The sequence below is a fragment of the Protopterus annectens genome, chromosome 10.part0 (genome assembly GCF_019279795.1).
Source record: "Protopterus annectens isolate FY-2018-M chromosome 10.part0, PAN1.0, whole genome shotgun sequence".
Taxonomy (NCBI): domain Eukaryota; kingdom Metazoa; phylum Chordata; order Ceratodontiformes; family Protopteridae; genus Protopterus; species Protopterus annectens.
Window position 1 is genome coordinate 1,305,491,829 of NC_056744.1, and position 14,254 is coordinate 1,305,506,082.

At 44.5% G+C, this 14,254-nt stretch overlaps 1 protein-coding gene across 1 annotated transcript in view; it reads right to left on the reverse strand.

Moving 5' to 3' along the window:
* The window catches only part of LOC122813583 (glucosidase 2 subunit beta-like), a 1,646,077-nt gene that overhangs the window by 341,660 nt on the left and 1,290,163 nt on the right, over positions 1-14,254 (reverse strand). Inside the window, exon 9 of the mRNA XM_044085989.1 lies at positions 10,921-11,061. Coding sequence (XP_043941924.1) covers positions 10,924-11,061 — 138 coding nt within the window. The 3' untranslated portion in view covers positions 10,921-10,923. The remainder of the gene's footprint in view (positions 1-10,920; positions 11,062-14,254) is intronic.

Sequence of the window (14,254 nt, forward strand, 5' to 3'; positions counted from 1 at the left end):
GATGCCCTGCAAGACTGAAGTGGCAAAGCCTGCTCTAGATTTGGAGTATAATGGCAGGTGATAGTGCTTGGAGAAAGTATGTACAGAACTCCAAGTGGCAGCTTCCAAAATATCTTTGGTAGGAACCCCCCTGAGGAAAGCTGCAGAGGTAGCTGTGGCCCTTGTGGAGTGAGATCTGATGCCTGCAGGTACAGTTTTACCATGAAAAGAGTAACAAAAGCGTATGCAGTGGGCTATCCATTTTGAGATTGTCTGTTTGGAAATAGGCTTCCCTTGAGCTCCTGTAGCATAGGACACAAAGAGTTGCTCTGATTTTCTGAAAGGCTTTGTTCTGTCCAAATAATAACGTAGCTGTCTGTGAATGTCCAAGGAATGTAGTAGTCTCTTCCCTTTGTTTTGAGGATTAGGGTAAAAGGTAGGTAAGTGGATAGCCTGATTCAAGGCTACCCTGGATACTACCTTTGGCATAAAGGAAGGATTGGTTCATAAGGAAACTCTGTCCTGATGGAAAATGATGAAAGGCTGCACAGCCATGAGGGCTTGTAGTTCCGAAACCCTGCGAGCTGAGGTGACAGCCACAGGAAGGCTGTTTTCCAGGACAAATATTGCAGTTCTGTTGAAGCAGCTGGCTCAAAAGGAGGCAAGGTCAGTTTTTCTAGAATGAAATTGAGGTCCCAAGCAGGTACTGGTTGTTTCCTTGGGGGTTTTATATTCTTAGCCCCTCTGAGGAACTGTCTTAAGAGGGGGTGAGAGAATAAAGGAGGATCAGTGTTGTATTCTGCAGAAATGGCTGAGGCATGGATTTTGATGGAGGAGAATGAAAGTCCACTGCTTAGCATCTCAGCTAGGTACTGTAATATTTGAGGTAAATTCAGTATTCCAGGATTCTGGCCCTTTTTCTCATTCCAGGCACAAAACCGTTTCCATTTTGCGGAGTAGGCTTTTCTAGTAGAAGGTCTTCTGGCCTCCAAAATGACATCCTGCACCTCCTTGGAGAGTAGGGTCTGTTGTGATTTTAAGGAATCTTCCATGCGGCTAGATTGAGTGTTTTAGCTGACTGTGAAGAGTTTTGAAGTTGTGCTGAGTCAGTAGAAGAGGCATTAGAGGCAGGATCCATGGTGGGAATCGGCCAGGCTCCTCAGGAGTGGATACCAGTGTTGTCTTTGCCAGTCTGGAGCAATGAGAATCATCTTTGGTCTGTCTGCTCTGGTTTTTAATAGAACTTTGGGCAGCAGAGGAAGAGGTGGAAAGGCATAAACTGTCATTGTTGTCCAACTGAAAGAGAGTGCATCCACTTTCCAGGCCTGTGGATGAAAGGTCCTTGAGCAGAATTTTGCCAATTGGTGATTTCTGTGGGAGGCAAAGAGATCTATGTCTGGCCTTCCCCATGCTTGCATTATCTTTGTAAAAACTTGAGGATGCAACTTCCATTTGTGTGGATCTGTCATATTTCTGCTTAGGTTGTCTGCCAGCGTGTTTTCCTTGCCTGGCAGGTACTGTGCTTGAAGTTCGATTTGTAATTCCAGAGCCATGTTCCAAAGAGACATGGCTATCCTGCATAGGGGGTATGAATGGGTTCCTCCCTGTTTATGTACCACATTACTGTGGTGTTGTCTGTCCTTATCAATAGCTGGCCTGGATGCAGTAGGTCTTTGAAAGCTATAACAGCATTTATTACTGCTAGCATTTCCTTTTGATTGATGTGTAGGTGCTTTTCTTTTTGGGACCATTTGCCCTGAATGCACCGATCTGTCATGTGCGCCCCCCAGGCGTAGTCCGAGGCGTCTGTTGTGATGACTTGATTTGCTTGAGGCTTGCAGAATGGGAGACCTGTGTTTCTTTGGCATGCTTGAGCCCACCACAGGAATTCCTTTGAAGACATGGAATCAGTGGTATTATTGTTTCCAAACTGTGGCTGTGTTGAGACCATAGGTTTTTTAGGTACCATTGACGTTTCCTCATATGCAGCTTTGCACATGGGAGTAGTAGGATGCAAGATGCCATGAATCCCAGAGCCTGCAGGATTTTCCTTGCAGTCAGCCTGGTGAAAGTTGCCAGTTTTCTGAAGTATTGAGTTAGTTGCCCTTGTTTCTCTGGCGTGAGGTAGGCCATCTGGGTGTTTGTATCCAAGCTGGCACCCAGGAAAATTATTGTTTGAGAGGATATTAGCCTTGATTTATTTTTGTTGACTGTGTATCCCAGAGAATTCAACAACATTATTACAAACGCCAGATGTTTCAGAAGTATGTGCTTGCTGTCCTCTTGGATCAGGCAGTCGTCCAAATATGGGTATATTTGTATCCCTTGAAGTCTGCAGTAGGCAATTACTGATGCCAGGCATTTCGTGAACACTCTGGGTGCAGTAGATAAGCCAAAGGGCAATGCAGAGAATTGATAATGTGTTGAACCTGCAAGAAATCTGAGGTATCTTCTGCAATCTTGTCTGACTGGGACATGCAGGTATGCCTCCTTGAGGTCCAATGTTACCAGCCAAGACTCCTTGCCCAGCATGGGAAGAAGCTGCTGTAATGTGAGCATCTTGAATTTTGCCACGAGTAAAAATGTGTTTAGGATGGATAGGTCCAAAATAGGTCTCCAATCTTTGCCCTTCCTTGGTACCAGGAATAGTCTGGAATAAAAACCTTGACCCTGTTCTTGTGCAGGTACCTCTTGAATAGCTTTCATGTCCATGAGATCTGAAATTTGTTTTTGTGCCTCTGCCCTTTGACTGTGTGGCAGGATTGGCATGCCTCTCATTTTTGGAAGGGCGTGAAAGTGGAATCTGTAGCCTCTGTCTATAATGTCCAGGATCCATTTGCCTTTTGTGACAATATGCCAATTTTTCGAAAATAATGTCAGTTTTCCGCCTAAAGGTGCTGCCATTTGAGCCTTGCTTGGCATGCAAACGGGAAAGTCACTGGTTCTGCTTTCTGAATGGCTGTGAACTATGCTCACCACCTCTTTGTGTAGGTGCTTGCCATTGTCTGCCTCTAAACGATCCTTGAGATTGCCCTCTACCCCTCGGGCGCCTGTATCTACCTCTTTGGGGTCTGTCTGTGGCTGGAAAGGACCAATTTTTTGAAGGCCAATTTCTACTGAAACGTGGAGGTTGTACCTGCAGGAAATCTTTCACTGTTTGCATTGATTTTGCCTTTTCCTCCATTTTCTTTAATACCTCCTCAGCTTTAACACCAAACAATACATCTTTTTGCAAAGGTGTATCTTGTAATTTAGCTTTGACATGATCTGGTAAGGTTTGCTCTTTGAGCCAAGCATGTCTACGTATTACTGATCCTGTAACAGCAGCTCTACATGAGGCCTCTAAAGCGTCAAAACCACATTGCAAGGTATGTTTACCCACTTGTTCTGCACTATGTAACAAATCCTGCAACTCCTTCATGTCTGGTTGTTCAGGTTGTGACATTTTGTTTTTCAACTGTGATAACAGAAACTGTTGGTACTTTAACATATGGAACTGACAGTTTAATGCCCTCATGGTTAAGGTGGCCGAGGTGTATACCTTTTTCCCCCCACCTTTCTAAAGCTCTGGAATCTCTCTCTGAAGGTAATGGATTTTTAGCAGTGGAGGCCTTAATTGCCTTGGGACCCTGTGAAATAGTTTCTGGGTCAGCCGCATGGCTTTTGTATAGGAATTGGTGTGAATCAGGAACCCGGTAATACCTGTCAGGCTTGACTGGAGCTGGAGGTAAAGAATCTGGGTTAAGGCAGGCCTCTGAATACACATCATCTAGTATGTCTAAGACAGGAGGTATAGCCAGAGGCCTGTGCTGAGGGAGCAAGAGGAAATCCCTAAGCCTTTTCTTGGAGTCTGAGTACTCTTGGCCTTCCCAGTGGAAGTGTTCCCTCAAGGTATGTAAGGTTTCCCCAAAAGAGTAATCCTCAGGGGGGGAGACAGAGGGAATGGACTCCTCTGCATCAGAATCTTCAAAAGGGGAGTATGCATGTTCCTGGTCTTCAGAATGTTCTGAAATAATGGAGGCCTGGTCCGAGGAAGGGGATTCTTCCTCCACTCTGGGCCTTTTGTCCGTGGGGTTGAGAACCCCTGATAAGAGTAATCAAATCCTCAGCCATTTTGAGTATCTGCTTTTTAGGCATGGGGCCTTGAGAGGGGCCCTGTAGAACTTGTCTTTTAGTATGCATGGCTGCTTTAGACTTAGTGAAAGCCTTGATGGAAAAAGAAGAGGAAGGCCTGAAGACACCTTGAGAGGTGGCAGGCCTGTCTAAACTCTGAGTTTCACCGCCAAGAGTGGCTTCGGTATCTGTAGTCGGGGTGTGGGCGTCCTCTCCTGCCCAGTTGGTGAATCTGGGAATTCTGAGACAATGTTACAATTGCCTCATGTACACGGACAACCCTCTCCTCCTCCCACGTAACACTAACACTTGTGAGAGATGCAGCTATTTAGCCAGAATGGAGGCTGAGCTCTCTCAACTCAGGACTGGCAAGACCAGGCAGGAGGAGAAGGCAACTACACACACCACAATACCAGTCTTACATAACTCAACCACACCACTGAATCAAACACATAAACACACTAAGACATACTCGGAGGCTCTGAGTAAAAATTTACCTAAACAGCAGAGGCCTCCAAAGCAGACACCCAAGCAACTGCAAACTCAATACACCACACAAACAACACATAAACAACAAAATCAGTGTGCAAAGCAGTCACTGCCCTTAAGGCCAAATACAACACCAAACATACTTGTCATAGGTGACTCCATAGTCAGACACAATGACGTCCCGCTCACCAGACTGAGTAAGGAGAAGGTCACAGTAAGCTGCCTGTCGGGCGCTAGAATCCGCCACATAACACAAGCACTCAGGTCTCTCAACAGCAGGTACAAGTACGACTCAGTCATTGTCCACGCTGGTGTCAACGACCTGAGACGTACCTCCTTGGACTACATGAAAAGAGACATTGAGGAGCTCTCTGATTATGTAGCCCAGGCAGGTATGACCCTGACCTCGAGCAGTATCCTACCTTCACCTAGAATGATGCCACAATACAGTGATAAGATGATCAGCTTTAATAATTGGCTTAAATTCTGGTGTCATTCAAAGGGGATCCAATGTCTGTCTGCCTGGGATGACATGCTGGACAAGCCACGCTGCTTCGCAAGAGATGGCTTGCACCTGTCACCCCTAGGCTTCCGGATATTGGCAAAGGCTCTTGCCACCCCCATAGTGCCTTTTTTAGGCAAGGCTCAAATTCTAAACCTACCACCCTAGAACACACAAAAGTAAAAAAACTAAGGGTAATGCTGCTCAATGCCAGAAGTCTCAATCTCAAGATGCACGCACTCGAGGCCCTTCTCATTATGGAGAACATCGATGTCTGTGCTGTGACTGAAACCTGGTTCAAGGCTCCTGAGAGCACCTCATATCATGCGTTCCGGCCCCAAAATCCGGACAACACCAAGAAAGGAGGGGGGTGTCCATATTCATAAAGGACACCCACACCTCAAGGTTGGTGGTAACGCACGATGCATCGGAGACCATCCAGGTGAAATTAACCATAGGCAAGACTGCTCTGCAATTTGTAGCATGTTACAGGCCACCCTCTCAAACTCAGGAACCTCACATGGCCTTCCTGAAAACAACGGAGGGGATAAATGTATCTCCAAACACCATCATACTAGGTGACTTCAACTACCCTAATATAGACTGGGAACACTACTCAAGCCCAAACACTCTAGCCCAAAGGTTCCTGGAGTTCATAAACTCAAATGCCATGGAACAACTAGTCACCATCCCCACAAGAGGAGAAAACATACTTGATCTCATCATCACGAACATGGGATCACAATGTTCAACACCGAAGTATACCCCTCACTGGTGAGATCAGATCATAAACTAATCTCGCTGGAGGTCCTCATCCCGCCCACCTGAAATAAAAAGACCACAGTGAAAACTTCTCAAAAGCCGACTTCACACTTCTAAAACTAGTGTGGTCTCCTTTAAGGCCCCTGAGCCAGTGGTAAACATTACTCAAACCGCTGAATCACTTACAAATGCCTTCTACCAGCACCTACAGGACTGCATGGATCAGGCAATCCCAAACAAAACTAAGACTCTTTGTACCAAAGGCAAGCGTCCAGTCTGGTGGACCCCAGCCATAAACAAGCTCTACAACAAAAGGAGGAAGCTACTACAAGATAGAGCAAAATCCTTGAAAGGTAAGACACCTTTGATCATTATAAGTAAAAACTAAGAGCTCTCATAAAATCATCCAAGGCAAATTTTGAGAGAAAAATCGCCAAGGACTCAAAAGACAATCATAAGGCCTTCTTTAGCTATGTTAGAAACCTAGGAGGAAACTCCCAGATATGCTCAGAATTAGTTCAAAATGATGTGAAGATTACTGAACCTACACACATTGCCAACATACTGGCTGACAGGTTCAGTGCAAACTTCTCCCACAAAAGGAGAGATATCTATACCAGAGGATTGTAGCCCCCAAACATCTCCAATGCCCAGGTGAGAACTGCTCTCCAAAGCAAAAACACAGCATCCATGGGACCGGATGGTGTCCCCGGCTGTGTGCTCCACGAACTCAATGAGGAATTAAACCCGCAGTTAGGACAGCTGTTTAATCTTAGCCTCACCTCAGGATACGTACCCAAGGAGTGGCGACGGCGACTGTGGTCCCACTTCACAAGGGCGATGCCTCCACCGACCCTGGAAATTACAGTCCCATTAGCTTGACAAGCCTTATCTGCAAAGCCATGGAGAGGATCATAATGGAACTCATAAATAAAGACATAGGGAACTTGCAGACTTTGGATCCAACCCAGTTTGGCTTTGTCAAAGGCAGATCATGCCTTTTAAACTTGGTTGACTTTTCGAGACAGTCACCAAGGCCATTGATGAGGGAAAGGCAGTTCATACAGCCTACCTTGACCTGGCAAAGGCCTTCGACACAATACCCCACTCAGGTATCATCGAAAAACTCATCAGCTTGAATGTAAACCCATACATCACAAGATGGGTTGCAAACTGGCTAAGTGACAGAACCCACAGGGTCAGAGTTGCTGGAGCCATGTCAGACTCAAAGCCTGTCACAAGTGGTGTCCCACAGGGCTCAGTCCTGGGTCCACTCTTGTTCGGCATCTACTTTCTGAAGTACAAGCAAACACAGGAGGGTTATGGCTGACAAAGTTTGCAGATGACTGCAAACTGGCCATAGTCGAAAACACATCTGACACAGATATCCTTCAGAAGGGCCTCACAGAAACGGATAACTGGTGCCAGAGCCATGGCCTAAAGTTAAATGCCAAGAAATGCATAGTCATACCCTTCAGGAAAAACAAGGTTACCCCTAGCTACCATATAGGTGGCAATCCATTGAGCACAGAAGAAGTCATCAGGGATCTGGGGACCTAGGTTGACAGTAGCCTTTCGTTTGACACTCATGTTGCTAAAGTAGTTAGGAAAACCTTCTACATTGCCCACCTAATCATGAAGGGATTCACATCTAGATCAAGGGAGGTCATCGTCCCCCTGTACTCATCACTCATTAGACCTATGATTGAGTACAATGCCCCATTCGGAATGTATCTGACCCGACACCTGCAGCAGCTGGAAAGGCCCCAAAAGTTCCTCACCAAAAGGATAAAGGGTCTCAAAAATATGTCTTATGCTGCCCGACTGAAAGAACTCCAGCTCTATTCAGTCTCATACCGCTTGCTCAGAGGTGACCTGTGCCTGACATATAAGGCCATGTCAAACCCTGATTTGATGAATATGCTTCACCTCAAAAATCTAGATCCCTCAGAACCACAAGGGCGGAGACTTAAACCTTGACACGGTTATTAATAGAATGTGCTGGAGGGACAGATTCATCACCCAGAGACTCCCTATGCTGTGGAACAAAATCCCGGTACATGTGAGGCAGAGCACCTCGCTGGCCTTGTTCAAGAGGAATCTTGACCAATGGATGGGGGATCGCAGATATACCCCAGGGATTACTTCAGTGTCACTGCTTGACAGAGGCACAGCAAAATAATAGGCATAGTTTTATTCAAACTAAAGGGGTGGCGAAAGCCAAATAACTATGGGCTAGGCTTATAAATGCCCTTGGGCAGATAGCCTAGTATGAACCTATGAACCTAAGAGCCTGCGACCTCGGGCACAGAAGACACCATCAATGAAGTGTCATCGGTAGTCAGGGGCTGCGTAGGCGCCTTGCTGAGAACCGGACCACCTGTAGTCGGCTTTGGCGTGGTATCGGTAGAAGTCGCGGACCTCGTATGTCGGTCCTTATCTTTGTGTTTTTTACTCAAAACTGGAGTCGGAGTATCCGACGACATAATGTAATTAAAGTTTTTGCCAAAATAGTGTTGGGCGAACTCCGCCCGATGCTTAATAGTGCGTCTGTTGAATGTAGCACAAAAACGACAGGCCGAGACGTCGTGGTCTGGGCCTAAGCAAGGAATACAGAGGGAATGAAAATCCTTATACGGTATTTGCTTCCCACATGAAATGCAATTATTAACTTTGTCTGACATCAGTCTGAGGCAAGAAAAGTTTCCCCAACGGGTACTTAGCTTTCAAGAAGACTTGGTTGAAAAATATTAATCTCAGGAGCTGGCAGACCGGCACTTGCGAACTGCTTCTGCTTCGGGCACCACGCGGCAAGAAAGACTGAAGAAAACGGCGTCGGCTGGTTCTTTTATACCCCTGTCGCACTGACGTCAGGGAAGAAGCGACGACATCCGACACCGGACCTAGACTTTGGAATTCGGCCGACCGAGGACCTGCCTGACGGCAGGAAAACCCATCTGTTATGACTGCAGCTGTATGCACGATGAACATCGTGCATAATGTATATTTGTGTGAATGTACACAAACACAATCACGTGCATACACACACACACACACACACACATATATATATATATATATATATATATATATATATAAACATACATACATGCAGACAGTCATACACACATGCTAATAATGAGCTAGCTAACTGAAATCCTGTGTGTTTATTCACCAGTGTGACCAACCCACACATATACTACAACAGGAGCATTTCATAAGGAAACTAAGCCTTCAACAGGAAGACAGCAATGATTCATTCAGTGAGGAAATAAAGGAAAGTAAAATACACACCATGCATCTTTATTAGCCAGGATTAAACTGGTAATAACTCTCTGAAGGCACTTCAGCAAGTAAAACATATTCTCTACTTCCTTCTAACACTTAGTGTGGACAAAGTCCACAAACTTCTTCAGAGTATCTAATTTGTGAATGAAATCCTCAACAAGATGGGCAGTTGATAGGAAAATAAAAACCCTTTCATGGACAGTATGTGGTTTAAAGCAGCAGGCTTTGGGAAGTGAAAGATGGAGTTATTGATGCTGATTTTTTTCTCAATTGCTAAGTCCTGACTTAAAAAAATCCATACATACAAACTGAATGATTCATCTAGTGTTGCAATGAAGCAACGAAGAAAGAGACAGTATGGATAATCCCTAGTTCATTAACAGGACAACTGACAGTCTTTGCAGAGAAATGGCCACCTACTTTAGTGGATACAACACTTTCAGTTTGAGGAAGAGTTGGCTGATGCATCACAGATAGTTTTTCTTACCTAAAGACACTTTCAATGAAAACAACAGCAGATGTGGTATGAGTCTTTATAGACTCCAGATGAATGAACTTTCACTGCTAATAACTTACCTGAGATAACTAAAACTGCACAACTGTTGTGAAACCATGAATGTCTTCAGTGATGTTGGAAACTGTGATGTGACCCATGGTACCAGATCACTAAACACATACAGAAGAATGTCAGAATTTTTGACACCAAGTCTGACCACTTGTAAAACAGGCTTTAAAGGAGAAATAGTTATTAGGTAAGCCTTCCTGAAACCAAAGGATAAAAGAAAAGTATTTGTCAATGGCACTAATATTCTTTCAGCAAATAAGGGCCCTTTTTAATGAAGATGAAGTGAAAGTGATAAGCACCCTCATTTCTACTATTTCAAATCTCACTCATAATTCAATCTGTCACTGAATTATATATAGAAAATGCAGGAGAAGGATGCAGTATGTTTTTGCTTCAGATAAGAGACAGTCTTCTTCTTTCGTCTTGTTCCTGGTTAGGGGTCGCCACAGTGGATCACCTATCCACTCACGATTGGCAGTGGAGTTTTATGGTGTTGAGGTGCCAGCCCAACCCCCAACCTTCCACAGAAGGCACACACATGCATGCAGTCATGGCTAGGGCAAATTTAGTGTGTCCAATCCACCTACAGCATGTCTTTGGGATGTGGGAGAAAACCAGAGCATCCAGAGGAAACCCACGCAACCACAGGGAGGACATGCAGACTGCATACAGAGGGCACCCCAGTGAGGATCAAACTGGAGAACCTCTTGTACAACAGTGAAATCAAAAGACCATTATATGTCAAATGCAGAAGTAAAGGGGAGGGAGTGCTGAAGCATTTTTTTTTTTTTTTTTTTTTTGCATTCGCTGTGAAAAAGCACTGAAACATGAGAAATAATTCATAAGAAAACAACTTACAGTGACAATTACCCAAACATGTCAATAACTTTCAGTGGCAGAAAAGAACTGACAGAAATCAACATTGTCATAAACTGAGGGTATCAACTTATGACAATGGTGATGATAAACCTTCCCTGAATAGGCAGTTGCCACATCAAAATCTAACAAGAAAAATGTTGCCAAAAGAGTGTCAGCTGGAATGAGACTATTGATTATGAACCAAATGAAGTTAACTGACACAAGACCATTGCATTTTTCAGCATTCTGATGCAAACCACTAGTGAATTTTTTTTTCAAGAAAGTACTTTTGCCATCATAAAAACGTTTTTGCCAAGTGAAAGGGCACTTCACTTCCTTGAAGAAAAATAAAAGACCCACTAACCATTTAGAGTTCATCATGTTCGGCAGGAACATTGTCAGGCTCTTCACAAAGAGCTGGGGTCTGCAGCTCCATCAGGTACTCACACCTGCTTGGCTCTGTGCACGATGTTAGCATCGTCTCCTTACCACACACAAGCTTTATCTGGAGAAAAAACAAATATGCTGTTAAATACAAATGGATACTAGGACCCAGTCAAACACAAACTATACAATAAAACATTACATAATCTGCTTCATTACAGCTGAAAAAAAGCCATATTCATTCTCAGCTGACTGTCAGAGTTTCATGTTGTTTTGAATGTTGTACTGCACATTTCGTTCTTCAGTTTAACATTTTACTTCTTACTGGAACCATTAAAATACAATACTTATATTATTTAGTTTTAGTACTTATTGTAATAGCCATTCATACTTTATATCAAAACAACAAAAAAAAATTACCTCAGAGGAGCATCTATTTTGTACATTAACTTTTTTACTTGATTTCTTTATATACCTCCTCTCTCCCTCTGTATGTGTATATATATATATATATATATATATATATATATATATATATATATATATATATATATAGATATATCTATAGGTTCATACTAGGCTATCTGCCCTAGGGCATTTATAAGCCTAGCCAGAGTGTGTGTGTGGCTTTCGCCACCCCTTGGGATGAGAATACTACGCCCATTTAGGGTTTAGTTTACTGTGCCTCTGTCTAGTAGTGACACAGAAATGACCCCCAGGGTAAACCTACGATCTCCCATCCACTCGTCAAGATTTCTCTTGAAGAGAGTTAGTGAGGGGTTCTGCCTAACATGGACTGGGATTCTGTTCCAGAGTGTAGGGAGCCTCTGGGTTATGAATCTGTCCCTCCAGCACGTCCTATTTATTTCTGTGCTGAGGGTCAAATCTCTTGCTCTCGTGGCTCTGATGAATTTGGATTTTCTGAGGTGGAGCATGTCCATTAATTCCGGATTGGACATGGCCTTGTACGTCAGGCATAGATCACCTCTGAGTAGGCGGTATGCGACTGAATAGAGCTAGAGTTTCTTCAGCCAGGCAGCATATGACATATGTTTGAGACCCTTTATCCTCTTGGTGAGGAACTTTTGGGGTCTTTCTAACTGCTGCAGGTGCCGGGTAAGACATATCCCAAATGGGGCATTGTACTCAATCATGGGCCTGATAAGAGAAGAGTACAGGGGCACAATGACCTCTCTTGATCTAGATGTGAATCCCTTCATGATAAGGTGGGCAACATAGAAGGTCTTCCTAACCACCTTGGCAATGTGAGAGTCAAATGAGAGGTTACTGTCGACTTGGGTCCCTAGGTCCCTGATTACCTCTTCCGTACTTAATGGATTACCACCTACGTGGTAATTTGTGGGTACCTTGTTTTTCCCAAAGGGTATGACTATACATTTTTTTGGCGTTCAGTTTAAGGCCATGGCTCTGGCACCAATTATCCGTTTCTATGAGGCCTTTCTGAAGGATGCTTTTGTCCGCTGGAGTATCAATTATGGCGCCCAGTTTGCAGTCATCTGCGAACTTTGTCAGCCACAATCCTCCTACGTTCGCTTGCACCTCGGAAAAATAAATGCCGAACAAGAGGGGTCCCAGGACTGAGCCCTGTGGGACACCGCTTGTGACTGGCTTAGAGTCTGACATTGCTCCAGCAATTCTGACCTTGTGGGTTCTGTCCTTGAGCCAGTTTGCAACCCATCTTGTGACATATGGGTTTACATTTAAGCTGGTGAGTGTGTCAATGATGTCCGAGTGGGGTATTGTGTCGAAGGCTTTTGCAAGGTCAAGGTAGGCTGTGTGAACTGCCTTACCCTCATCAATGGCCTTAGTGACGGTTTCAAAAAAGTTGACTAGGTTCAAAAGGCAGGATCTACCTTTGAAAAAGCCGAATTGGGTAGGATCCAATGTCTGTAGGTCCCCAATGTCTTTGTTTATGAGTTCCATAATGATCCTTTCCATAGCTTTGCAGACCAGGCTCATCAAGCTTATGGGGCGGTAATTTCCAGGGTCCGTAGAAGCACCTCCTTTGTTGAGTGGGACCACTGTTGTGTACGCCACTCTTTGGGTACGTATCCTGTAGTAAGGCTAAGATTAAACAGCAGCCTTATGTGCGGGTTTAGTTCCTCTTGGAGTTCATGTAGCACGCAGCCCGGGACACCGTCTGGTCCCATTGATGCTGTGTTTTTAGCTTTGGAGAGGGCGGCTCTCACCTGGGCATCTGAGATGTTAGGGAGGCTACACTCTGCTGGGATAGATATTTCTCCTTTTGGGCGGGAGGGGGCAGAGAAATTTGCGCTGAGCCAGTCTGCCAGAATGTTGGCAATATCTGTGGGTTCAGTGTATTTTGTGTCATTTTGGACTAATTGAGCATATCTGGGAGTTTCCACCCAGGTTTTTAACATAGCTAAAAAAGGCCTTGTGATTGTCTTTTGTGTCTTTTGCGATTTTTCTCTCAAAGTTGGCCTTGGATGATTTTATGAGTGATCAAAGTTTTTTGCTAGTACTGATCAGAGATGCCTTCCCTTCTGGGGATTTTGCTCTGTCATGTAGTAGCTTCCTCCACCTGTTGTAAAGTTTGTTAATGGCTGGGGTCCACCAGACAGGACGCCTGCCTTTGTGGGAATGGGTCTTGGTTTTATTAAGGATTGCATGATCCATGCATTCTTGAAGGTGTCCGTAGAAGGCATTTATAAAGGATTCAGCGGTGTGGGTTGTGGTTTCCACTGGCCCAGGGGCCTTGAAACATACCACTTCAGTCTTAAGAAGTGTGAAGTCGGCTTTTGAGAAATTCTTCACTGTGGTCTTCTGTGCAGGGGAGGGGGGGGTTTGAGATGTAGATTTCCAGTGAGATTAATTTATGGTCTGATCTCTCCAATGAGGGGTATACTTCCGGTGTGGAGCATTTTGTCCCCATGTTTGTGATGATCAGGTCTAGTATATTATCTCCTCTTGTGGGAGTGGTGACTAGTTGTTCCATTGCATTTGAGTTTATGAATTCTAGGAACCTTTGGGCTAGGGTGTTGGGGCTTGAGTAATGTTCCCACTCTATGTTTGGGTAGTTGAAGTCTCCCAATATGATGGTATTTGGAGAGACATTCATACTCTCCAGTGTTTTCAAGAAGGCTGAGTGGGGTTCCTGAGTTTGAGAGGGTGGTCTGTAGCATGCTACAAACTGTAGGGCAGTTTTGCCTATGGTTAGTTGTACCTGGATGGTCTCCGATGCTTCGTGCGTTGCCACTAACCTGGAGGTGTGGGTATCTTTGATGAATATGGATACTCCCCCTCCTTTTCTGGTTCGGTCCAAGTTTTGGGGC